Raw genomic sequence first — 25,873 nt, forward strand, 5'->3', positions numbered from 1 at the left:
TGGTAACTCCAGCACTTCCCTGGGTAGTCCATTCCAATGTTTAATGACCATTTCCATGAAGAAATTATTTCTGATGTCCAACCTGGACCTCCCCTGGTGCAGCTTGAGGCTCTGTCCTCTCATGCTGTTAAGATCGAGAGATGTGTTAAGGGAATGACAAAAACCAGATGAACATCAGAAAGAGACTTGAGATCTGACCTGTGATGCCTTTACTGTGGGGCTAAGCAATCCAGAGTGCCCTCTTCCCCAGCCTTAACAGGACTATGCAAAATCAGCATTGTGGCATCTCTAATTCAAATGTCTGTGAAGAATTAACAGAATAAGAAATTGACTTCTCTGATGACATTCTAAATTATTAGAAAGTGGAGGGATTTTTTTAATTTCAAAAAAATGCTAATTGTAAAATAGGGCAAATGGGTTTTAGAACTGCATAACCTTAAGGTTATATTTGGTAATTAAAGGAAAAGTCAGTTGCATTTCTTTCAAAGGTCAGAATACTCTTGTATTATCGAAAGAGGGAAATTGGTTTTCTCTTTGGTACTGCTACCAAGGTGATATTTAATTATTGCCTGTAGATTTGCCATTTTCTGTGATAAAAAGAAAAGGCTTTGCTTTTCTTAAAGGCATTTCTTCTAGCCACACCTTAGCTTTTTTAGCAATTAACTTCTCCCTTCCCAGCCTAATTAAAAATCCACCCAGCCTTTAGTACCTTCTCTTTGTATCTGCATCCAGTTAGATTCTTCTGTACAAGTTATTTGTTAGTCAAGTTTTTTCCTTTTCAAAGCTGAACAAATAACTACTGGTGTTTGACAGGCATAGCACAATTTAGGGAGGCATTTACTATAGAACTGTCTTCCTCTCTTAAAATGAGGGAGTGTATGAATATGTGGGTGTGTATTCATTTATGTTTTCATCGTTGCCTTTTTGCATATGTTGGCCTTCTTTTTTTTTTTTGGGCCTCAAAATCTGTGCATTGGAGTTGCATTTTCCTGACTGTGCAGGTACATTGTGAAGATAAATTCCTTCACCTTATGGCTTCTGTGATGTGAGAGGAGGGGAAAAAATTCATGCTCAGTGTAGCAATAGGTTCAGGAAACACTAAGGATTCATGCTGATTAAAAATAATATTAGAGTTTTTGATCTTCTGCTGGGCAAAACAGATGAGGAGAACAGCATGTGGTCATGTAATTAAAATCTACCATAATGCACACCCATGGGGTCACCAAGCAACAATAATTCTGGTATGGCTTGAATTGGGAGTTTCCAAGCAAAAGCTTGGGTTGTGCTGCCTGGGAGAAGGGGTTTTGATTCCTGTACCCAAAGCTAGTGGTTGTTTAAAAGGACAGAGATGCTGGATTTCCCTTTTTTGACAGTGTTAAGAAGTGGGCCTTAAAAGAAGAAAGTCACTGTAGCCCTGGTTTTCATGAAATACTGTAAAATCAAATGTGCTCTTTGTTGGTGTGGTCTGGCTGGCAGAGGGCTCCAGTTAGCTCTGAGATCTCCATTTTGTTGAAATCCTTGCAGTACATATAAAGCATATGAAGACAAGTTTGAGGTCACAAATGGGGCAGTAAAAGGAGCTTTGAATGGAAAGGAGGCATTAAATAGCATTAATACTGAGTGGGATCAAATTCTGCACACAACTGTGAGTGCCAGGCTCATATCCCACAGCCATTCCGGTGTGTACTTTCCTGTGTGAGGCCCTTGGGAAGAGGGGGGCAAGGCACATGCATGAGATTTGAAGGATTAGTAGCAAACTTCGGACTTTCACTTTGAACTTCATGGTGGTTTTCTTAACCTTCTAGCTATACTTGATCACATTCAACTTATTTATTTGTTCCCAGTGGGGAAAAAAAAAAAAAATTCAACCTATCCCTGTCTGTCTTTTAAGTTCTGTGTTGGATGTTAATTGTTACAGGCAAATAAGGTCTTGACCTGGCAAATGTGCACATGCTTTGCTGTATTTGCATGATTAACTCTTTTGAAGTGAAGCAGATTGAGCCTTTGATATTGTGACTTGACAGAACTCCTTGAAGTGTGTGCACTCAGGCTGACTTACAGGTGGTGGGGTTTAGCTCCACAGTGTTCACAGAGTTCAGTTAGAGACATGAAGGGGGAGAGGATAACTGCAGGATCAACACCTGGAAGAATTATAGGCACCAGAAGAAAAATATTTGAATATTAATCAAATCAGATTTTGTTTACTTAATAGGATTAGTAAAATGGGGTTTATAGCAGTGCTTATTTTCTATCCTGACATTTTGGGCCATAGGATCCGTCAAGGATTTTCAAAGCACTGTAAGTGATAACCAGGAAAGGCAAGATTTAAGTTTTTTACATGCTGATTCAGCTTTCTCCTGGAAGATTAACAGAGGATGTCAAATTGAAAGGGTCCAGAATTGTTGCAGCAGAACAGTGCTTTCTAACTAGAAAGATGTGAGAATGCTCTGCATCATGTCTGGGATTTGCTTGAAAAAATACACTCTGTGGAACCTGTCTGGCACTTGTGTAAGGCTTCTGTGCTGCTGCATCCAGCTCTGGGGTCCCAGGTACAGGAAAGACATGGACCTGTTGGAGCAGATCCAGAGGAAGGGTACAGAAGTGGTCATAGAGGTGGGACAGTGAGGACACAGGAAGGGGAGAGCTGTTCAGCCTGGAGAAGGCTCCAGGGTGGCACTGGATTCCTTCCACTATCTGAAGGGGCTGTAAGAAAGCAGGAGAGGGACTGGCTACAAGGGCCTGGAAGGGGAACAAGGGGGAATGGCCTTAAGCTGAAGGAGGGAAGGTTTAGATTAGATGTAAGGAAAAACTCTTGACTGTGAGGGTGCTGAGCCACTGGCATAGGTTGCCCAGAGAAGCTGTGGCTGCCCCATCCCTGGAACTGTTCAAGGCCAGGGTGGATGGGGCTCTGAGCAGCCTGGTCCAGGGGAAGGTGTCCCTCCCATATTGAACAGGATGATCTTTAGGGTCCCTTCTAATCCAAACTATTTGGTGATTCTCAGCACACCAGTCTGGGGCTGCTGGGCTCAGCCAGCCTTACCACTGCATTTCCAGCGCCAAACCCCAGGTAAACCTGGCAGCAGAGCTGAGTGAGGGGCTGGAGGCACAGGGACAGTGGGCAAGGAGCCTGGCTGGCAGTGGCCAGCACTGGGCTTGGGTAAGTGGGGAATGGTTCTGGCTGGAGGGCTGAGACCTCTCTGGTCAGCAGGGTGTTCTGCAGGGCTGACACCTCTCTGGTACAGCTGGGTGTTCTGCAGGGCTGACACTCTCTGGTACGGCCGGGTGTTCCAGCAGAGGGCCGACACCTTGCTGGTAGAACAGGGTGTTCTGGGGGCTGACACCTCCCTGGTGAGCAGGGTTTTCTGGAGGGTTGACACCTCTGTTCTGCCGGGCTGACACCTCTCTGTACGGCACAGTGTTCTGAAGGGCTGAGACCTCTCTGGTATGGCTGGGTGTTCTGGAGAGCTGACACTCTGGTATAGCTGGGTGTTCTGCGGGACTGACACTCTCTGGTACGGCCGGCTGTTCCAGCAGAGGGCATCCCGGCACCGCAGGATATCCATGGGCCGGCACGCTGTGCTGCGGGCTCTGGGAAGCACATTAGTATGCTTTGGGGACAGTGCTGTCACACTTGGTATTCCGTGTCGCCTGCGCGTTCCCGGCGTTGTTGTTCAAAGCTCACGCAGATCCACAAAGGCGCAATTAGCGATGGGATGCGAGGGTGTGCGTTTGCTTTAGGTTCAGTGTGTAATTAGACGTAAATTGAGATTTATGAATAATTTACAGACTTTGATAGAGGAGGAATGAAAATTAAGTGGGGAAAGAAATAAGTTTGTGTATCTCAGTTCAGTGTTGGAGTATTTTTAAGAAACTGTTTTGGCATAATCTTGATTGGCTGCTGTCTTGTAATGCTTTCAGAAATTAATTTGGTAGTTATTATTGAAATTAATTAGATGTTACATGTTTTTTGCAAATCAGGCTTAATTTTTTTTCCTGGGTAGAGGGTAATGATGTTTATTTTTTTGAAAGAGTCCCAGTGAATTCCTTACTGCCCTTACATTTGTGCTTACATAGTATTTTTGGGAGGGGCTCAGGCATTGTACCCTGCTCAGATTGCTACTGGGACCTAGCAAATTAAAAATGTACAGCAGTTCAGAAGCTCTGGAATTGCTTTCCCCTCTCTCTTTGGGGGCTCTTTCAGAAGATTGTGATGTTCTGGAACATCTCTATTGCCCTCGCTTTAGTGCCTGGTTGCTGAATGTCATTTCAGACCCAGCATGTGGAGCACAGTGTTACGCACACTTTACCTTTGTTACTTTCACAAGACAAGTCTAAAATTCTTGGTTTTCATTCCCCTGTCGACTCAGGTTGGGTGTTGTGTTTCAGATCTTTGTTACAAAGCTGCTTGCCTTTTGTGCCTGGGCACTGAACCCACAGTGAACATTGTACAGCTGAAATGCAAATGCTTTTCCAAATCATCTGGCTAGGTTGATAATTACTGCGAAAGGCAGGGAAGCGTGAAGCTGAGGTGGTTATTGCTCTTTGTGCCCACATCTGAATCAGTGAACTGGCTGAGGTGTGCCTGTTACTATCAGGGCCTGTTCCCTGGCCTGGAGGGCAGCTCACACAGTCTGGCTGCATGCACAGCATTAAACTTCCTTACCATCTGCAGTGGGCATCAGTGCCCAAACTGGCTGCTCTGGGGTCTCTCCACTGGGCCAGATTTTGGGCTGAAGAGTTATCTGGGAGCATGGCAGCTGCCCAGATTGTAGAAACTGTGCCAGACATTGTCAGGTTCCAGTAGACACTGTAAATGAGATTTCTAGTAGGTGCTCTCAGGTTCCAGTGGCTAGGAATATGCCTGATACTGTTTAGTTTGCCTGTATAGATGCAGTGTAGGGATTCTGCATTGATCTATAACTCATTTCCCTTCTGTGCTTTTTGTTAGGTTGACTTTCTTTATCACTGTGTTGATGGGAGAACTCTGCATTACTCCACTCCAAGATGTGGTGCTTGAGTCTCTCCTTCTTCTATATCCATCTCAGTGTGTGCAATATTGCACATACTGCAGTGTTAATTACAATTCACTCCTCTAGACTTCAGCAGCACATATTACAGGAGGATGAGAGCTGGATCCTAAAAGAGTATCTGTGCCCTATGCACTCCACTAGCACTTGTTTTGGAGTAGATTTTTATCTCTGTATTAATTGAAACAGTTTGGTAGATGATGGATCCACGGAGGGCCTTGACAAATATATTATCTGTATAACACCTGTCAGGATCCGTCCTAGTGGACAGATGACCTGATGATTTGTAGGAATGATCTCAGAGTGCAAAAACTAACACAGTACAAGGGGGTTTGCAGTGATAATGAAATCAAATGCAATTTTATTGAAATAACCACAGCAAAAATGCGATAGAGGGATTAAGGGAGTGAAAAAGATAGAGAGAGAGAGAGGGGATATAGCTACCAACGCAGAGACGAAGTCCTTTGGTCCAGTCCAGCCGAGGGTCCACCTGCTACGCTGGGGAGATCTCAAAGGCTCTAGCTAACTCAGAGTTTTTTATTACTGAAAATTGTGAGGGGGGGGAAACAGATACAATAGGGAACAGATGTAACAGGTAGTCTATGTTCTCAGCAGTAAATGAGAGCCATTGTTTTCTTGCTCCAGTGGTCACAACCTGCAGGCAAACATCTCGCTCCGGTCAGCTTGCCTCCCCCACACACCTCCCCGGGGCTGGGGGTTTCAGTTCCAGTCCTTGGAAGGAGCAGAGGGGCCTTTTAGGAGTTTCATGTCTCAGTCCTTAGTGGAGAGGCTTCTTACATCTCAGTCTGTCTGTCACGGTGGTTGTAAAACAGGCGAGGGTCTTCTGTGGGAGACCACCTGGAACTCAGGAGAAGTCCAGCCAGGCCGAGAGGTGGGACAGCTTCCAGAGCTGCTATTGTTGCACGGTGCCCCTTCTTAGCATACAGCAAACACACTTGTGAAAACAATAGCTTAACACTGAGCTTTCAGGTCTCAGGGCCTGTGGCGTGTGACTTTTCCTTCAGAGCCAGAGATTCTAGACAGGGGGGTCTTCTCTTCAGTGGTCTCCCAAGGACGATCGTGAGGCAGATGAGGGAAAATTCTGACAGACTCTCACAACACCACAGAGCAGGGAAGTCACCCTCATTGCATCTGTAACATCACTTAGAGATAGTGTTTTGTTTGTATGTGGGTTTTGTGTATTGGTTTAAGGTACTGAATTCAATACTTAATGTGGCATAAAAGCCACACCTTTTCTAACCAACATTCCCATAGCTATTGCTTTCCTTGTAATATCTTGAGCCTTATTTCTTCTCAGGCTTCCTGTCTTTGTCCACAGAAGGAATGACTCCATTCACTGCTGGCATCTTCTCCCTGTATGAGAACCTTTTAGGCCATGGCCAAGTTGTTGATTTTTATTTCCTCATGGATGAACTGAATAGTCAGGGGTCAGCTGAGGTCTTTGCCCTCTAGGTTTTTCTGTCATGTGCTCTTCAGGGCAGAAAACATGACAGTTTTTTAGGCCTAAGCAGCCAAAGGGCACTGAAGCCACCAGGAGTGAGGAGTGGGACAGTGGTGCACACATATGGGCAGCTTTCTCCACCATGTACCTACCAGGCAGGGCTTTTCTTCCCTCCTGTCTCTCAAGACTGGGCATCACTTCCAGTGGACAAGGATTCCTGCTGTCAGAAAAGTATCTGCAGCAGTGACCTTCCCAGTATTTCATTAGCTGATGAGTCAGACAAATGGATTCTGGCAATGAACTTTAATTCCATAAAGCAGTGGATTTTTAATAACAGAATTAGAAGACTAGCAACAATGCTTAAGGATTCACTGGGTACATACAGGTTTTTGCTATGTCATATGTAAAGCTCCTTGCTAATACATGGTTTTCCACTTCCAGAGTTAATGTTTCACTGCTGCTTTGCTGCTCCTGTCTCACCTGTAAAGAAATGAGCCCAGACAATACATTTTCATTGCAGGTTTCCAAGAAGTACAGCGAGATCGAGGAGCTCTACCAGAGACTTACAGCACGGTATCCACAGGTGTCTCTGCCACTCCTGCCTAGAAAAGTTCTCTTTGTGGGGGAATCTGACATCTCTGAGCGAAGAGCTATGTTCAATGACATCATGAAATTCATCTCCAAAGATGAGGATCTAGCAACGAGTCCTGAGTTACTGGAATTTTTAGGTAACTGAAAGATGTGAGTGTCCCCTCTCCCAGGAATGTCTTTTATGGAAGTGTTAAGTTCTTGACTTGGGCAGCCAAAACCTAGAGAGTGCCAGAATAAAGGCTGTCCCTGAAAATGTCCTCATGTGCATTTACAGAGCTGCACAGTTGTGTTTGCTGGTGTTTCTCCCTCCTCTCAGTGGACACCTGCCTCATTTAGAGATGTTGATAGGTACCTTCAAAGCAAGCATTGTGCTAGCCTGTCCCTGATTTCCTGCTGTACTTCAGAACATGTACATTTAGAAGGCTTAATAGTCATATGTTGTCAGTGGGGAGATGGACCCTAAAGGGACAGTGCAGGGTCTCCCTTAGTGAGCAACTCTTCCATGTTTTGTCTGATTTTCCTGCAAATAATTTACTCTGAGAAAGATTTAAATGGAAGACAGATTCTTTGTTAGTTAAACACATTCTACGGCTAGCTTTTTTTTCCTTTTTAGTTTAATTTTTTTTCTTAGTTTTCCTTAGCTTTATGTCCAGCTCTTGTTTTCTTGTCTAGTGATTCTTACAGTTCTTTTCTGCTGTCTCTTGGGCAAAGCAGGGAGTTACTGAATGAGTGGAACAAATGAGTTCTCTGCTTTTAATTCAGCTGAGGGCTGCTGGGCAGGGAGTACTCCAGCCTGGTGCTGTGCAGGATTCTTAGTGGAGGGTTACTTTTAAGTGAAGTTGCAAGAAGCTAACAAGTGTAGACAGCCCATTTTGCAGAAGTTTCAGGTGTGTGCCAGATAAATTCTGTGAAATTGGGAGCTTCCTGAAGTCTAAGGGGGCAAAGCTGCTTAGATGCATGGCAAAATCCAGATAGTTAGGCTTTTGTTTAGGCTTTTTTTCCCTGGGCAGTATTCTCTTGGAAGCAGATCCCTTGCACAGAAAATCCAGAATTCATGTTGATTGATCTTTTCTTGCTGGTTGACCTAACCATGGTGCACATCTGTAGCTAAACTAGGCTGGACTCCATTCTGTGGGCAGTTTGGGTGCAAGTAATGTGAAATCAGAATTTGCATTAGAGTAATGTCAGTTTTACCCTGATTTGGCAGATGCAGGCATGAAAAGCTAGGTGAGATGAGTCTCCCATGCCATGTTACTTCAATAGTCAAAGTGGTGTAGCCATGACTTTTATTCATCACAGTTTTCAGCAGCCTTTTTTTGGCTGATCTCATTATTTTAAATTGCTTCCCTGGACATTCAGAAACTCACCAACAAGGAACCATTTTCTCCTCATTCTGCTGCCCTTTGCATGAACAAGTGTGGTGTTAGTTTTATTTTTCAGTTTGAATTTGCTGAGCTGATGCATCTTGCATACTGAAGGGTGTTAGAACTTCAGGCTTCATTTTTCAGTGTAAACTGAGGAGCTGTTGTAGAAACATGCTGTCCAATGCTCTAATTTTAACCCAAGTTAATTAAACTGTATCAAAAAGAAGATTTTATCTCTACTAGCTATGTGAAAGTTAGCTACCTACATCTGTGCAGAGTATTTACAGTGTCTCTGTAGCCAGCAGAAGAGAAATAGGCACTTCAGAGAGAAACTCACATGACTTTATTTGGATGGGATGAATCACCACGTGGAAATTCTATTGTTTCTATTGACTGTAGAAGGAACATAAATAAGCAGATTTGACATGTGCTGCTGTGTCTCAGATAAAGTTCATTTCCTTTATCTTTCTCTACTTAACTACTTTGAATCAGTAAACAGATCAGACACATCATGACACATAGTGAATAAAGGGAACAGTGGGAGTATTTTGAAAGAGTTTCACAAAAGCTGATCATGTCCTTCGTTCCTCAAACAAAACTCTCAGCAACAAGTGCAAGGTATAAAAAACCTGTAGTTTTTATCTTGTACACTCAGTTTTGCCTCCATTACTATGTTTTGCAGGAACAAAATCTTCCAGTGCTGTTGACTTCAAGGGTAAAAACTTACCTGATGACAGGGAGAAAGAAGATGAAGAAAATGAGGCATTGGATTTTTTCAAAGAGGAGAAGACACCTGACTTAATCTCACAGCTTTTATCAGTGGAAGATGCCAAAAAAGGGGAGAAAAAAGAAGGGGGAGATGAGGAAGAAGAAGAAATTTTAGACCCTCTTGGTATAATCAGGTATGGCTAAAATCCTGTAAATTAAGTATTTAGAATTCAGCCTTTCTGAATAAAGCTGTTGTAGGTCACTGTCCCCGCATTGCTAAATTTCACAGAGGAGGAGCCTCTGCACTTTATGAATGAGGTGCTTTGATAGAGGGAAGAGACTTGGTGGTGCCTTTTCAGTGCATTCCTCAGGACATTGAAGTGACAGGGACATGATGAGTGCCTTGGTAGCAGTCCCAGCTACAGAAGGTATTTGCTGAGCACTGCAGGGTTCCACCACAGAGCATCAGCCCTCCAGCATCCAGTGGATGTGCCTTCAGGACACTCTGATTACAGTGCCTGGAACTGCTTTTGAGCTCACTTGTGCCTTTTCTTTCCTGGTTCCTTTGTCTGAAGGTGTCAGATGCTAAATGCCACTAAGGCATATGCAGTAACAGCTTGAGAAACAGTAATTGGGTCAAAGCTTCCTGATACTGGTATCTGTGTGTCCAGTAATTTTCAGCCAGTTACTTTCCTCCCTTCAAGGTGGAATTTCTCACTGAATTCCAAACTGATTTCTACTAAACTCTGGAAGCAAATTAAGCTTTTCTGTGCTGGGATCATGAGTATCAACTACTTTTTAGGGTGTCTCAGGCTTTAGATGTCCAAGTGAAGAAGGTGTAGCTGTTCGTGATCTTCAGTAAGCACTGACTGACCCAGCTGGATGGTTCCAGCCACCCAGAGTCCCAGCCACTGCTGAGTGTTGTCTTGGATCTAGACTGTGCTTTCAAAATGTTTCTGCATAGCAATAGCAGTAACTGAGAGTAACAACCCAGACCCCTCTCTTGGTGTTTCCCATTAAATCATTTCTGGGGGATCATTCACTCTAGATCTAAGCTGGAGTCTCCTACACTAAGTTTGGTCAAATAAGATGAAAAATACTGGAAGCACTATTTGGACTTTCCTCCTGCTGTTGTAATCATGTAATTGTGGATGCCCAGATATTTTCCTTTTTACTTGAAGTATTTAATCCTTCAAATCAGAAAAGATTCACCAGAAAAACATTAATTATTACTCTTTTGATAAAATATGCTGAATTACTCAGCATCAAAATTATTCTTTTGTTTAAGGAGAATTTAAAAATTTAAATAACTATTTACAACAAGAAGTTAGATAAAGCAGTACTTCCCACAAAATGGTTCTTAGTTTGTATTTTTACAAAAGCAGCTGTCCTTTTTTGGATAGGAAAATGATCTATTGGGTTAGCAAATGCAATGTTATATTTTCCAACTTATAACAAACAGAAGCTGTAAAAAGCTTGCTATGCGAAAACAAGCAAGAAGTTTGCTTTTCTCCTCTGCACAGCTTGACATAGCATTTGAAAATCTTGATTATTTTGGTCTTCTAATGCACTGAAGGAGGACAAGACCTGGTATTTAATCCTCATTTAGTTTATTGCTTCCATTCCTTCCAAGTACAGAATTCTTACTGAATCAAAATAACTTCATTTATATAAGAAGTATGGTCTTCACTGGGACAGAGCTGCAACTCTGGTGTTTTTCACTCTAATGCATTGGCTGGCTATCTATAAAAGACATCTCCATATCTGTTTATTACTGTTTCTGTGATTCTCACATATGCAGTGTTGGGGCAGAAACATGAAAGTAGAAACAAGAATTCTGAAGTGGATTTTTCATTGTCTCTGTTCTCCTGCAACTCATCCTGCTTCCATGGAAGTTGTTTTCAGCTCACATCAATGGAGATCAGATTGTACATCAGCACTGTATTCTGGCTCTGTGCCATCTAGTAAGAGGTGTCTAGGTGAGAGGCCAAAGGCAGGAGCTTAGTGGTCAGTGGATAGGCAGTTCTCAGGGGACATTTTAAGGTGTCTTCTATGCCTGTTAAAATGTTTGGTGCTTGCATGCTTTGAAGAGGGAGCTGAAGCCCCACAGCTTTAGTGCTTCACGTGTGCTTGAAGTTACTTTGGCATGGGAATGAATAAACAGGAGGTGAAGCAGATAGATAAATGTGTTTAGTAGTAAATTGTCCCCTAGTGCCTAGTAAATTCAGGTTTAAAAGGAAAAAAATAATCCATGCTCCTTTCCTCTCTGAAAAACCTTTGAAAAGCAGTAGAGTCAGCACTGAAACAAGCCAGTGCATTTTGTGAAGTAGTGGTGTCCAGAGTGCTTTGAGCAGCAGAGCTCCAGCCTGAATTGAATCATGTGTTTGGCATAATCTTACAGGTTTTTTGCTTTCTGGATGAGGATGAAACTGTTCCAGTAGCACAGGCCTCCATATGCTGTCAGCATGCTTCATTTGGTAACAACTTCTCCTGGGCCAGAAGGCTGTGAATTGGATTTGGCCTAGCACTGCTGCTGTGCTGCTGAACCAGCCAGTATCCAGTTAAATATCAGGCCTTGGGGGTAAAATGCTAAGCTAGGGCATTTTTTTTCTGGTTTTGTATTGCTGGTGTCCATCCAGGTGGAAGCTCATCATGTCTGGTTCCTTTTGCCTGGAAGAGACATCCCAGTGGTGCTGATTGTCTGCCTTGCTTTCAGGGCTGTGTCTGAGCTGCTCTTTGATGTCAGGGGGGCAAACTCGCTTGCCAGTTCAGCTCCTCATCTTTTGTGGGCATTAATGATGATCTACAAACATTATGTTTCTTGTTGTATGGTTCTTATGCCTCAAAGTTTTCTCTCTGTGTTAGCAGGGTGATTCTAGGATTCTTACTCTTAACAGGATTTTGCTCCTCTTAACAAGAGGAGGACTTGGGGTTTTGCTCTTTTTCCAAACCAGGAACATGTCAAAAACAATAGATATTTCTGATTAAGTTTTCATCTTTTAACATGCCTCCTCCTTTATATTTTTTTTTTTACCCCAGAAGCCAGGTTCTTCCTGGAGTAAAAGGTGCTCAATATTAACTTATATTTGTGGGATGCAGTGGTGTTGAAATTCATTGAAGCATGTTTTCTTCTCTTCACCCTCTGCCTTTCTTGATAGTTTGGAGTACTGATATTCCAGTGTATTGTCAGCAATTACTCTGCAAGTTTTCCTGGACATTTGTAGAAATCTTGTCAACTTTGGACAGAATATACAGGTCCTGTAGGAAAAATCACTCCTAATACAGAGTAAGGCTGTCCTTTGATATCAGCTGTGCATAAGGGAATGAATTATAGCATTCTCACTTTCGTAGCAGTGGCACACTTATAACTCTATTTCACTCTTCTTAGCACTTTAGGTATGCAGTGACTTGTAAGTCATTGTAAAGCTCTCATAGCATTTTTAAAGGTGTATCTCTTGGGTTTGGGGTTTTTTTTAAATTTTTTTTTCTCTTGAGCCAAAATCACTATAATATTCCTTTGTTAAAATATTTTATTTCCCTGATAAGCAGGAAATCAGATACATAATTAACTTCCCATTGTAGGGATAATATTAGGTATATTGATTTAGCTTTGTCACCACTCTTTGTCACTCTTCTTTAAATCCATAGAGCTCACCATTTGCAGATACATATTTTTAAATCCTTAGTAGGCTACCATGGTGCTTTGGTATTGGAGTTTTTAAAGGTGCAGTATTTTTAAAAAATGTTTTAAAGGATTTTCCTCGTAAATTGCAAAATAATATCATGTGGCTAGTCTCAGTTGCAGGGAGTTCTCCAACTGGCATGCCTTTAGGAATGAAAGAAACACGAGCAATGAATCTGAAAGAGGCTAATACCTCTGAAGGACAAGGTCTGGAAGAGAAGCACAAGTTGGATGAACTATTCACCTGAACTTGATGGTACTGTTGAAAATTCTGCAATGGAGGAAGGTGTGATATGCCAGTGGTTTGAGGGCAGGTTGGCAGGGAGTGAGGGGAGCTGTGTGCAGCAGGATCCAGAGCAGCAGCAGTGCTCAGCCAGGGCTGGCTGGGCAGTGTCTGGCTGTGGCTGTACCATGACATTCTCTGTCCTCTCTGTGAGGTTGGCTGTGTCCAGAATGCAAGTGCCTGCTGGCCTGGGCTGCCTCCTGGGCTGTGATTGGGATGCTTTGGGAGAAGGCAGGTTGTCCCAAGCCAGGGTGTACCAGGGGCTGTTCTGTGCTTGAATTGTTGAACTGAGCTCCTGTGCTCAGGCCCAGGCTGTGAGGGAATTACTCAAAAAATCAGTATGGCCCCTCTTCTACCCACAGAGCTTTCTGCCTGCTGCCATCTTTGCTCCACTCTGCCCTCAAGCTACCCTGGGGTTTGGCTTTCTGTAGAGAGGTCAGGCATCCAGTTTGGATGCTTAATCCAGGCAAGATCAAGTTCACATTTCCAGGTATTCTTCTTAAAGCTAGTTTAAAACACATCAGAGTAACTGAATTGGGTTTTGTGTTCTTCCTCTGTGGGTGAAATACAGAGTTCCACTGTTTATATTTTGAAGCCAAGAGCTTTAGCATCCCTCTCTTCCCACTTTGTAGTCAAAACAACTGAATTTAGTACTTGTATTCTGTTCATTCCAAAAACCTCAGAAGCAGCTGATTAAAATGACTGTGAACCAGCTCCTCTGAACAAAGCAGCAGCAATTCTGCAAAAGAAGCGTGGCTGCCTTGTGAGTTAAATCATGCAGCAGCCCTTTCAGTGCATGCATTTCTTCAGCTGCAATTACCTCCTGAGGTAATATTTGTTCACCACTTTGGGAGAACCCACCTTTTCCTGAGCTTTTTTTTCCTGTCTTCATCAGCTCTCTGCAGCCCTTGTAGGAGCCTCTCCTCCACACAGGGTTCCTCCCTTCCGTCCTTTTTCCTTTACCTCCCTAAATCTTTCAGTGACAGCATGTATTTCCCCAGGCATAGGTTTTTCCTGGCAAACTGCACAGAGGTGAGTATTCCCTAGGCAAGAGTTCTTCTGTCTCATCATGGCTCCTGAAGAGTTTCTGTCTTGACTCTGTGCCTTTACTATTGTTTCAGAGGATTTCCTTATGACTTCTCCTCATCCAAATTTGTGCCTCTCCTGAGGAATACAGACACGTGGGGAGGTGGGAGCTTTGCATCTGTTGTGTTTAAACAAAGATACAGCTGAGTCCTGACAATAGTTAGGAAGGGATGGGGCTGGTGAGGGCTGACCTTTTGGGTGTCTTCTGCCAGGGGTTTTCTAAGTCTTTGTAGCTGGTTGTTGCTGGGGTCAAGCCCAAGCACCTCCAGTGCTAGAGCTTTGCTGTTGCTGGCTTAGTTGGTAAGGAGATTATGAAGGCACTCATTGCTTTTCCTGGCTGCAGATGAAGCAGGTGATGGCTTGGAGCAGCAGATTGGCAGGGAATGAGCAGCCAGGAGCCAGCCCTGGCCTTGCCAGAGCCTGTAGAGCCAGGCAGGCTGCAGGAGGAGGGTGGGTTGGCACACAAGCCAGCAGTTGTTTCTGGGTTGCATCCTACACCTTTGTGTTTCCCAGCCCCTTAGTGGCAGTCAGGCTACAGCTTGACTCCTGAGTTGTTGATCCCAGTGCTCCCTTTCCTCTCCTCTTCCCTGTTGTGGCAGAAGAGCTGAGAACATCCTCAGCCTGCTGTCTTTGGGGAAGTAAAGAGTGGCAACATTTGATCTTGCTTCCTCTGCCAGAAACCTTGGGCAGCTGAGAGTGGCTGATGGAGAGGCAGAAATCAGTTTAAGGGCAATCCTGCATTCAGCATCTTTCCAAGTGGTTTTATTGATGGAGTGCCCAGAGCTGTAATAGGTAAGGGCAGTGTACTTGCTCATGGATTTTCCCCTCCAAGGAAGAAAATTTCTGCAGGCTGGAGTGGTGTTGCAGCACAGCTGCTGTCTGCTGGACAGATGGTCTGGAGCAAACTTGTCAAAATGTGTGTTCAGCTGCTGTGCCTTCTGGTCCTTGGCTGGTAGGGTTGTATTGCTGCCACTCCTCAGGCATCCTGCTCCTCAGCCACTCACAAATTCACATCTGCCCTTTGGGCCAGCCAGGTACGGGTTTGTTTCCCCTCTGAATCCAGTAGGATTTATACACAGCATAAAAACAACTTGTCTGTTTGTCCTGGTCAGCTAAAAGAGAGTGAAGGTGTCCAAACATCAAAGAGTGAAGATACAGGTTATTTTTTTCTTTAACAAAATTCAGATAGTCAAAACAATGAATGGGAAAATAGAGCTTTGTTTTCCTAGCAGTGTCTGTATCTGTGCTCACAGCTGTGAGGCCTTCAGAAATTTAAACAGGCAGATCTCTATTTTCTGTCAGTTGTTGAGTCACAAGCTTAGGTTGCAAGGCATGCTTGACCATCACTTTGGCAAGTGACACAAGTATTTGTCACAATTCCAATCCACCTGCTGTCAGATTGACAACTCACCACATCCCAGTAAACAACCCTGTTGGTCTTCTACTGGCAAATGAAATTTTTCTGAAAACCAAAGATAATGAGTCTGGTATAGTGTTCTTCTTCATCAAAGAGAGAAGGAGAAAAGGGAGCAAAAATTCTGTATTACCTACCCAGTTAGAGGATAAGTCTGGTCTCAGCCTTTTTTAGGGGCAACCTTGGATTGTTTTAACCGAATGTCTAGGGAGTAAAGCAGGTTGGCAGGAGTGCTCTCCTTGCAGGAATTCCGTCCCTCCAGTTTATCTCCTGAATATTTTTGGTTTTTTCAATGCTTTAAGAGTGGTGTTTCCTATGCAGAGGGCTTTCCTTTCTTTTCTGCCACCAATCCCATCTCCTGGGAACAGCTTCCAATGTGTTTCCTTACTGAAAATCTTACTGTGCCCCCACAAATGGGAGGTTGAGGGAGATTGAAAGAAAACATTGGGAAATGAAACCATGTTTAGCTGCTGGATCTCACAGAATCATCTATGTTCATTCTGTTTAAAGTCTTCTGAGTGGCAGAAACCTGTTCTCTTGAGATAACTCTACCAAGGCTTCTTTGGCTCCAAGTGGTGGAACTGAGACCTTTTCCTAACTGTACTTCCCAGCCAGGGAAATCAGATTGGATGTGTGAAGAACTTGACCCTCTTCTCTCATGGCTTTTCTTTGGGAGGGCAGACTGAATGGAATTATGCTCAGGAAAACTGAGATTTTTGGGTACTCCTGGGACTTGTAGGTGACATATATTCTATCCATAAGCACTCCTTCAGGAGAGTGTGTTGCACAGGTGGTTGCTGCTCTGTCTGCACCTGGCAGTCAGAAAGAACTGTACCTTGGGATCAGAGCTAGGGCACTCACACTGCCAGAGGTATGGGAGTGCATACACAAGCCACAGCTCTAAAGTTGGCTGCTCTGTGTTTTCTTTTCTTTTGGAAATAGTCATTTCCCTGACCTAAGGAAAAGTTGTGAGTCCTCCCTGTGCCAGCATTGTCCTTATCTGCATTCATATTTCCCTGTCTAGTGTTGGATTTTTGGTCCCATGAAATTATGCAGTCATTATTTCCCCAGGTTTTTAAGCAATTGCCTGGCTTAAAGTTCAGTGATGAGTTTCTGTCATAACTGGCTTGAGTGATTCCAGTACATCCACAGCTGGAACATGAGAATCCTCTGGGAAAGAGTTTAAGTAATTATTTTAATGTGCTTCATTTTCTTTCTGATTAGAACACTGAATATACTTTAATGGGTTTTATAAATAGTTAATTTGTGTTTATGCCATCATCCTAAGCCCAAAAGGCTGAAAATAGCTCTCTAGTCTGTGTAGTGTTACAGCTGTGTAGCATCCAGTGGTGTTTCCAAGCAGAACACAAATGAGACTTCACCTGGGGTAAAATGCAGCAAGGACTTAATTGCTTCATGCAACACTGCATTGCAGTACCATAAATGAAGAACACTTAATTCAACTGGAAATGCAGAGAGAATTGCACCCATGTAAATGCAAATACCCAGCTTGGAATTTGACCAGATTGCTAAAGTATATTGTCTCCTTTTAATAAAGATTTCCCAGGATTTTTAACAGACCTGGTTCATTGTTTACAATGTACTAAAGGAATAAAACTTAATATGCACTTTTCTGTATACAGAACTGTAGAGTGGAATGAAATGCCATTGCCACTGGCTGGTACCAGCTTTCAAATAACTCCCATGGTCCTCTAAGTGAACTCCTGGCTTTTGGTTTCCCCCTCCTGTTTGGCAGGACGTGCAGGCATTTGTAGCAGAGCTAGGCAGCACTGAAGGTGTGCAGGAGCTGCTGTGAGCATATCCAGCAAGTCCTCACTTAACTGAGAAAGAGAGGAGCAGGAGATCCTTTAGAGAGGCTACAGCATAAATTTGTGACTGCACAGAATCAAAAGTGTCTTTTTTTTTTTTTTTTTACTTCTCCTTTGGAAGAGGATTGAACATGATGTAATTGGGCAGATTTAAACATGTTTTGTTTCATGGAGTTTACAATAATAGGATGACTCAAGTCCTTAATTAGAATAAAATAGCATTACCTCATCGATGAGCCTGCTCCTTTCACCAAGGCAGGGGAAATCTTTAATCAACAGATGCAGGGAACTGCTCATAGATGAGACAGACTGCTAATGAGGGATGGATTCAGAGCTGCCCTACTGCTTTGCTGTGCACTGAAGAAGCTGTCTGTGGGGTGAATGTGGGCTCAGTTTAAGTCGAGATGGGAGACTTGTTTTTCCTTTCATCTGATGCTGTTAGGTTCCTAATTCAACAGACTTAATAAAACCATTGTTCATTTTCCCCATGGACCTGCTGCAGACATTTCTGTCTTCATTTCAAAGGATCAAAGAATCAGCTTTTGGAAAACCATTTTTGAAAGCAATCTGTAAAACTTTGCCAAAAATGCATGATTTAGCTATATAACTATAGGTTGGTACTAATTAACACACCTGGGGATCACATCTTTTACTGCTGCCCCTTGCAGCATTTGGCCAGGTCTGGAATCATCTGAAGTGTCAATTAAAAAGGAATGGTCCTAAGGACAGATGCATCTGGGACTCAGCAGCTCTTCATTCTGAACTAGAATTTCTTGGGTCACATCACAGTACTTAAAAATTAGATTTCTCCATTATCCCTTTAGTAAAAAGAATAAAACTGATTTTATAGATCTGGCTGGGGAAAACTTTGCACAGAAATACGGCATTCAGATAGTTGTTAATGACATTGTTGTTGAAGAAAAATAAATGCTTTCCATTACCTTCTGTACATTTTGGGTAAGAGTCAAACCCTTTCTTTCCATATTACCTGCTATGCCCAGTCATGTCCAGATCATAGAGGAAGTAAAATTCGTTATGAAAGTGAAATGCACAGCTGTGGTAGGTGGTTTGACTGTGGCTAAACTAGTAAATAAAAGCAGTCAGGAACTGTAGTGTTGCTTTTGCCAGCTAGAATAAAGTAGCTTCTTTCCAACAGTTGAATCCTTCCGCTCCTCAGAGCAAGCTGGCCATGTCCAAAACAGGAAGGGCCCTTAGCTTGTGCTGATCCCTAAACTTTGTGCAGCCATCATTTGGGTAAGCGATAATTGGCCTGGGCCAAATTCATGCTGGAGAGCATGCTAAAAACTCACAGGGCAGTTACTGTACACCATTATCCCAGCCCATGCACTCACCACATTTATTTGCTGTTGTTGGCCTTTTGTTGCCCTCAGGGCAGCCTGAGGAGTGTGCATGTTTAGGAATGAAGAGTGGAGTTGTTGGGGCCCTGTAAGGAGGTGCATGCAGTACTGAGTGTATGCCTGGCACCTGAGGATGCTCCCTGCCATAACCCCCAGCAAGGATGGGTCTGGCTGCTGGCTCCTCTCAGCTGGCACTCTCTTGGGTGGTGGCACAGCTCAGGAGCTAGCCTGGAGCTGGATAGGTGCAGCCTGCCTCTTTGGGGCTGTAACAGAGGTCAGCCCTGTGGGTGTGAGCTGTGGTGTATCACATGGCTTGGAAAAGGTCTTGATTGTGATTTTCACTAGTATAGGTGATTTTCTGAGGTCTGCTCTCTGAACCACAATTTTCTGTAATAACTGCTCTTTATTTGTCACAATACACAAATGGATTGGAGTGGCTTGAATGGAAAACTTCGAAGCTTCTCTGGTCTTTGCTTTATTGCTTTTTGTCTGTAATAGCATCTGAGGTGTACTTGATGGCATCATCAAACACAAAACAGTGTCGTGCCCTCAAAACCATCTTACAGAATCACTAGGTTGGAAGAGATCTTCAAGATCATTGGCTCCAACCCATGCCCTACACCTCAACTAACCATGGCACTGAGTGCCACATCCAGTCTTTTTTTAAACACATCCAGGGATGGTGACTCCACCACCTCCCAGGGAAGACCATTCCAGAACTTTATAACTCTTTCAGTAAAAACTTTTTCCTAATATCCAACCTCTGTTTCCCTAAATGCAACTTAAAACTGTGTCCTCTTGTTCTGTCAATAAGTGCCTGGAGAAAGAGACCAACCCCACCTGACTACAGCCACCTTTCAGGAGGCTGTAGAGAGTGATATGGTCACCCCTGAGTCTCCTTTTCCCCAGGCTGAACACCCCCAGTTGTTCCTCACAGGGTTTGTGTTCCCAGCCCCTCTCCAGCCTCGTTGCCTCCTCTGGACGCGTTCGAGTGTCTCAATGTCCTTCCCAAACTGAGGGCACAGAACTGGACACAGCACTCAAGCTGTGGCCTCTCCACTGCTGGGTACAGGGGAAGGATGAGCTCCCTGCTCCTGATGGCCACACTGCTCCTGATCCAGGCCAGGAGCCATTGGCCTTCTTGGCCCGGGGCACACTGCTGGCTCATGTTCAGCCGGCTGTCACCAGCACCCCCAGGTCCCTTTCTGCCTGGGCACTGTCCAGCCACACCATCCCCAGCCTATAACTTTGGGTTATCATGGCCAAAATGCAGGACTTGGCACTTGTATTTATTAAAGTTGATCCTGTTGGACTCTGCCCATCCATCCAACCATTCCAGGTCTCTCTGCAGAGCCCTCCTACCTTCCAACAAATGGACACATGATCCCAGCTTAGTGTCTTCTGCAAATTTACTAATGAAAGACTCAATCCCCTCATCCATGTCATCAATGAAGATATTAAACAGAGCTGGTCCCAGCACAGACCCCTGAGGGACACCTCTGGTGACTGGCCACCAGCTGGATGCAGCACCATTCACCATCACCCTCTGGCCCGGCCATGCAGCCAGTTCCTAACCCAGCACAGAGAGCTCCTGTCCAGGCCGTGGGCTGCAGCTTTTCCAGGAGTGTGCTGTGGGAGACAGTGTCAAAGGCCTTGCTAAAGTCCAGGTAGACAACACCAACAGCCCTTCCCATTTCCACCAGGCAGGTCTGATGGTCATAAAAAGAGACCAGGTTGGTCAAACACAACCTGCCCCTCCTAAACCCCTGCTGGCTGGGTCTGGTACCTCGGCCATCCTGTAAGTGCTGCGTGATGACACTCAGTATAAACTGTTCCATCACCTTACCAGGCACTGAGGTCAGGCTAACTGGCCTATAATTACCAGGATCCTCCTTCCCACCCTTTCTGTGAACAGGCATCACATTGGGCAGTTTCCAGTTATCTGGAACCTCACCAGTGAGCCAGGACTGCTGGTAAATGATGGAGAGTGGCTTCACAAGCTCATCTGCCAGCTCCCTCATCACCCTGGGATGGATCCCATCTGGTCCCATAGATTTATCAACATCCAAGCAGTTCAGCAGTTCTCTGACTGCCTCCTCCTGGATAACATTCTGCTTCCTGACACCATCTACCAGCCCAGGAGGACAGCTCTCCTGACGACAAGCCATCTTCCCACTAAAAACTGAGGCAAAGAAGGTGTTAAGCACTTCCACCTTCTTTTCATCTGCAGTTACTAAGTTCCCTCCCACATCCAGTAGACAACAAAGGTTGGTCTCACCCTTCCTTTTGCCATTAATATATTTGTAAAAACATATTCTGTTATCCTTTACAAAAGTTGCTAAATTAAGTTCAAACTGAGCTTTGACCTCCCTATTTTTTTTCCTACATGCTCTAGCAACTCCCTTAAATACTTCCTGAGAGACCTGACCCTCCTTCCAAAGATGATACACCTTTTTTGTTCCTAAGTTCCTCCAAAACCTCATTGCCCATCCAGACTGGACATTTGCCTTGTTGACTCATCTTTTGGCACACAGGGACAGCCTATTTCTGTGCCCTCAAGAGCTCTGTTTTGAAGCTCGTCCACTTTTCCTGAACTCCTTTGTTTTTAAGGGCTGCTTCCCAAGGAACTCTCTGAATAAATCTCCTAAATAGGGTAAAGTCAGCCCTCCAGAAGTCCAATGTAAAAGTCTTATTGATGTTCCTCCTGATTTCACCAAATATCAAGAACTCTTTAATTTCATGATCACTCTGCCCCAAGCAGCCCCCAACCACCACATCTCCCACCAACCCATCTCTATTTGCAAACAACAGATCTAACATAGTCCCTCCCCTGGTGGGCTCACTCACGTGAGCTGTGACAAAAAGTCGTCCTCCACGCACTCTAAGAACTTCCTGGACTGCCTCTTTTCTGCTGTGTTAAGTTCCCAGCAGATGTCTGGTAGGTTAAAGTCACCTACAAGACCAAGGGCTGGTGATCCTGAAACCTTCAGCTGCTTGTAGAATAAGTTGTCCACTTCTTCTTTGTGGTTGGGTGGGTGCTAACAGACTCCCAGTAGCATGTCAGCCTTGTTGGCCTTCCCCTTAATTCTTACCCACAGGCATTCAACATTAGTTTCAATACCCATGGCATCAAAAGCCTCCCTAATATAAAGGGCCACCCCTCCACCTCTTCTTGCTTTCCTGTCTCTCCTGAAAAACTTGTAGCCATCCAGTGCAGCACGCCAGCCATGTGAGTCGTCCCACCACGTTTCCCTGATGGCAATTGCATCACAGCTCTGCTGTTGCACCATGGCCTCCAGCTCATCTCATTTGTTGCCCATGCTGCACACATTGGTATACATGCACCTCAGCTGGGCTGCTGATTTCACCCTTAACTCAAGCTTACCACCCTTGGGCCTGCTTCCAGACAGCCCAGCTGCATCCCCCTCTCCCTTCAAACCTAGTTTAAAGCCCTCTCCATGAGTTACACCTCTTCATGAGCTAAAATCCTTCTGCCCTTAACAGAGAGAAGGGGCCCATCCAGTTCCAGCAGACCAGGTGCTGTAGAAGTGGCCCCATGATCAAAGAACCCAAAATTCTGCTGATGACACCAACCCTTGGGCCACTTGCTGAGAATGTGGCCTCTCCTATTCATTTCATCATTTTTCTCTGCCACTAAAGGGACTAAGCAAAACACTGTCTGTGCTCCTGCCCTATCAACCACTTGACCCAGTGCCCTAAAGTCCATTTTAATTGCCCTGGCACTCCTCTTTTCAATCTCATCACTGCCAGCCTGGAGTATCAGCAGTGGGTAATAATCAGAGGGCTGAATGAGCCCAGGGAGTCTCTCAGTGATAACCTGTACCTGGGCCCCAGGGTGGCTGCAGACCTCTCTGTGGGATGGATCATGGGGCCCTCTGTTCCCCTCAGAAGGGAGTCACCCACCATGATTACCCTTCTTTTCTTTTTAATGTTAGAGGAGGTGATCTGTCTGACAGATGAAGCATAATTGGGAGGCTCACTGGGCAGATCATTTTCTTCTACATCATCTGGCTGACCCTCTAGGTTCAGGCCCCCATACTTATTCTGAAGTGGCACCTCAATAGGTGATGGGGGTTGGGAGGAATTTTTATTACCTCCCTGAGTAGGGACCCATTTCCACTCCCCTGGTGGATACCAGGTGTCCTCCTATTGCCTGACAGTGGGAGGCATGGGAGTCCTCTGACTCCTGGTGGGTCTCCCTCAAGGATGGAAGGGCAGAACCCCACCAGTCCATTTCCTTTCACTTTCCCTGATACTCCTTAGTCTTTCACCTTCCTCCCTAAGCTTGGCCACCATCAAAAAGAGATTGTTCACCCGTTCACACTGCAGTCAGGCTTCTGCAATGCCCCTTGGTACCACTGATAGCTCAAACACTCTGCACAGGAAGGGGTCTGGACAGATGCATCCTTTTTGGAGGGTTCTGTTTGGCTACAAAAACTTTCACTAATTGCAGTTTTTGATCATGTAAAAGCCATTGCTAGCAAAAAAACTCAAAACCAACCAATGAAAACACAACAAACAAACTGCAAACCCCACTAGCAGGAGGAAATTTGCAGCCCTGCCTGTGCAGAGCCCTCTTTCAGTCACCACGCTGCTGGCCGGAGGAAAGCCGTGCCCTATGCCTCCATGGCTAACTAGAACTCACTACATTATCCAGACCTGTTTGCAGCAGACATCTCGTTTTTCATCTGTGTGATGGGTTCTCTGCTGTCATTGTGTATTAACAGTCTTTTCCTGGAAACTCATTCCTGAATCATCTTTTTTTCTCCTCTTGGCTATAAGTGACAAAGCCATGGCCCCGCCTGTAATATGGAAAAAAGCAAATGTGTTCTCAAGAGACTCCTGAGGGTTAACCCTCACTTCATCCCTCAGGGGCTGTTACACCAAACCCTGACCTCACTGGAGTTGTTTTTGTTTGTTCAGCGATGCTGCCAGGAGACAAGGGCAGTGCCACACAATGCAGGATGCTGGAACAGGAAGGAGAAGCACATGGTCTAGAACTGTGCACCAAAGTCTCAGGAGAATTAGTTTCAATTTTTCATTTCAAAGACATCCTGTTTAGGCTGCAGATACCTCACTTCTGGTTTTCCAAACCAGATTTCATTCCTGATGTGTAAAGGGACAATGCTGGCATGTCCTGACATGCAGGAGTGCAATGACACTGAATTCTGAAAGGCTGTGAGGTGTTTTGGGGCTATCCAAATATTGTGGTTTGTTGTCAGTAAACATTGGTTTAGCTGCCCTTGGGAGGTGGTGCTGGGGATGTTACCCAGCCCATTGTATCCCTTACTCTCTTGGAGGAGCTTCCTTGGTCTGCCAGTCCTTTTCCAGCTGCTGGCAGCCCAGCACCATTGCTCACAGGAGAGATGCTGCCATGGTGCTGTTCTGTGTTGCTGGTGGATATTATGAAAGACGCTGAGGTGTCCTTAGCCCTATAGCCGAATGGACAACATGGCAAAGGACAGCAGTCTCCTTTCTGCTCTCTGCTTATCAGTTCTTCCTTGAAGGGGCTGGTACCCAGGGCCCCTCACAAAGACCCTTTCTAGAAGGTTGTTGTCATTATTGTGCAAGAGTTATATAGTCATTACATTACAACTGTTCCATATTGCTAGAGCTTCATACCTCCTTGATGTTTCTTGCAGGCAGCTCCTCCAGGCACTGACTCTTCCTTGCCCTCACAGCAGCCACTGACTCCAGTTCCCCTCAGCCACCCAATCCACTCTTTTATAACACTCTGCTGACTGGCTGCAGCTGCGGCCTGTTAACATCAGGCCTGCTCCTAATCCTTAGTAATTGGCTCAGCTGCAACTCTTTTGGGGTATAAGATTACATTTTATACCACCTTTATTTACCCATACTGTATCCCCCTACAGAAGGTGACAGCTCCCTTCCATATACAGTCCTGTTGCAGTATCACACCAGCCTTTGCTCCTTCAAACACCCCCGTGTGCCTTTGTTCTGTGCCCAAAGCATGTCATTAGCACCAGTTCAGGCTATGACTTTGCAGAGCTCTAGCACAACCCTCATGTCATTTCAAGCACTTTGAACTTAAAAACAGTTGCAGAATAAACAGTAATTCCAGAATGCCACAGAGAGCAAGGGAAAACCAAAGCCAAGTGTTTCAAAGTATGTATACAGTCCTGCACCAGCCCTCTTGTTCAGCAGGGTAGGTGTGTGTGCTGCCTCCTGTGCTCATGGCACCTCTGCTGTGGAATTCAGTATCAAAATCTTTCCAAAGCCACTCCATCACTGCTCCCCTCAGCTGTGCGTGGAAGAGAAATTATAATGACAGAACTCATGGGGTGAGGTAAGGACAGGGTGAGATTATTCACCAGTGACTGTCACAGGCAAAACAGGCTCTCCTTGGGGAAATGAACTGAATTTATTACCAGACAAATCAGAGCAGGACAATGAGAAATAAAATTGAATTATAAAATGCCTTCCCCTCACCCCTCCCATCCTGAACTCAGCTTCACTCCTGCTTTTCTCTGCCTCCCTACCAGCAGTGCAGGGGATGGGGAATGGGGGCTGGGGTCACTTCATCACATGTTGTCTCTGCTGTTCCTTCTCCTCAGGGGGAGGACTCCTCACATTCTTCTCCCTTGGGGTCACAAGCCCTGCCAGCAAACCTGCTCCAGCATGGGCTCCTCTGTCCATGGGCCACAGGTCCTGCCAGGAGCCTGCTCCAGTGGGGTCTCCACAAGGTCACAGCCTCTTTCAGGCATCCCTCTGATCTGGGTTGGGATCCTCCACAGGCTGCAGGTGGATCTCAGCTCCCCCATGGGCTGCCGGGGCACAGCTGCCTCACCAGGGGCTGCAGGGGAACCTCTGCTCTGGCACTGGAGCCTCTTCTCTGCCTTCTTCACTGCCCTGGGCATCTGCAGGACAGTTTCTCTCTCATTCTCATTCTCTCCTGGCTGCAGTTGCAGAATAGCTTTTCCCCCTTATCTATGCCATCACAGAGGCACTACCACCGTGGCTGATGGCCTTGGCCTTGGCCACTGAGGCATCCCTGTAGGAGCTGGCTGGCATTGGCTCTGTCAGACAT

General features: G+C 45.0%; 1 protein-coding gene across 2 annotated transcripts in view; it reads left to right on the plus strand.

Annotated features, from left to right (window-relative positions):
* The window catches only part of HS1BP3 (HCLS1 binding protein 3), a 56,756-nt gene that overhangs the window by 9,287 nt on the left and 21,596 nt on the right, over window positions 1–25,873 (plus strand). For both annotated transcript variants that reach the window (XM_058801790.1, XM_058801791.1), the window contains exons 3-4: window positions 7,010–7,217; window positions 9,127–9,346. In XM_058801790.1, the coding sequence (XP_058657773.1) occupies window positions 7,010–7,217; window positions 9,127–9,346 (428 nt within the window). The remainder of the gene's footprint in view (window positions 1–7,009; window positions 7,218–9,126; window positions 9,347–25,873) is intronic.

This window comes from Ammospiza caudacuta, chromosome 3 (assembly GCF_027887145.1).
Source record: "Ammospiza caudacuta isolate bAmmCau1 chromosome 3, bAmmCau1.pri, whole genome shotgun sequence".
Lineage (NCBI taxonomy): Eukaryota > Metazoa > Chordata > Aves > Passeriformes > Passerellidae > Ammospiza > Ammospiza caudacuta.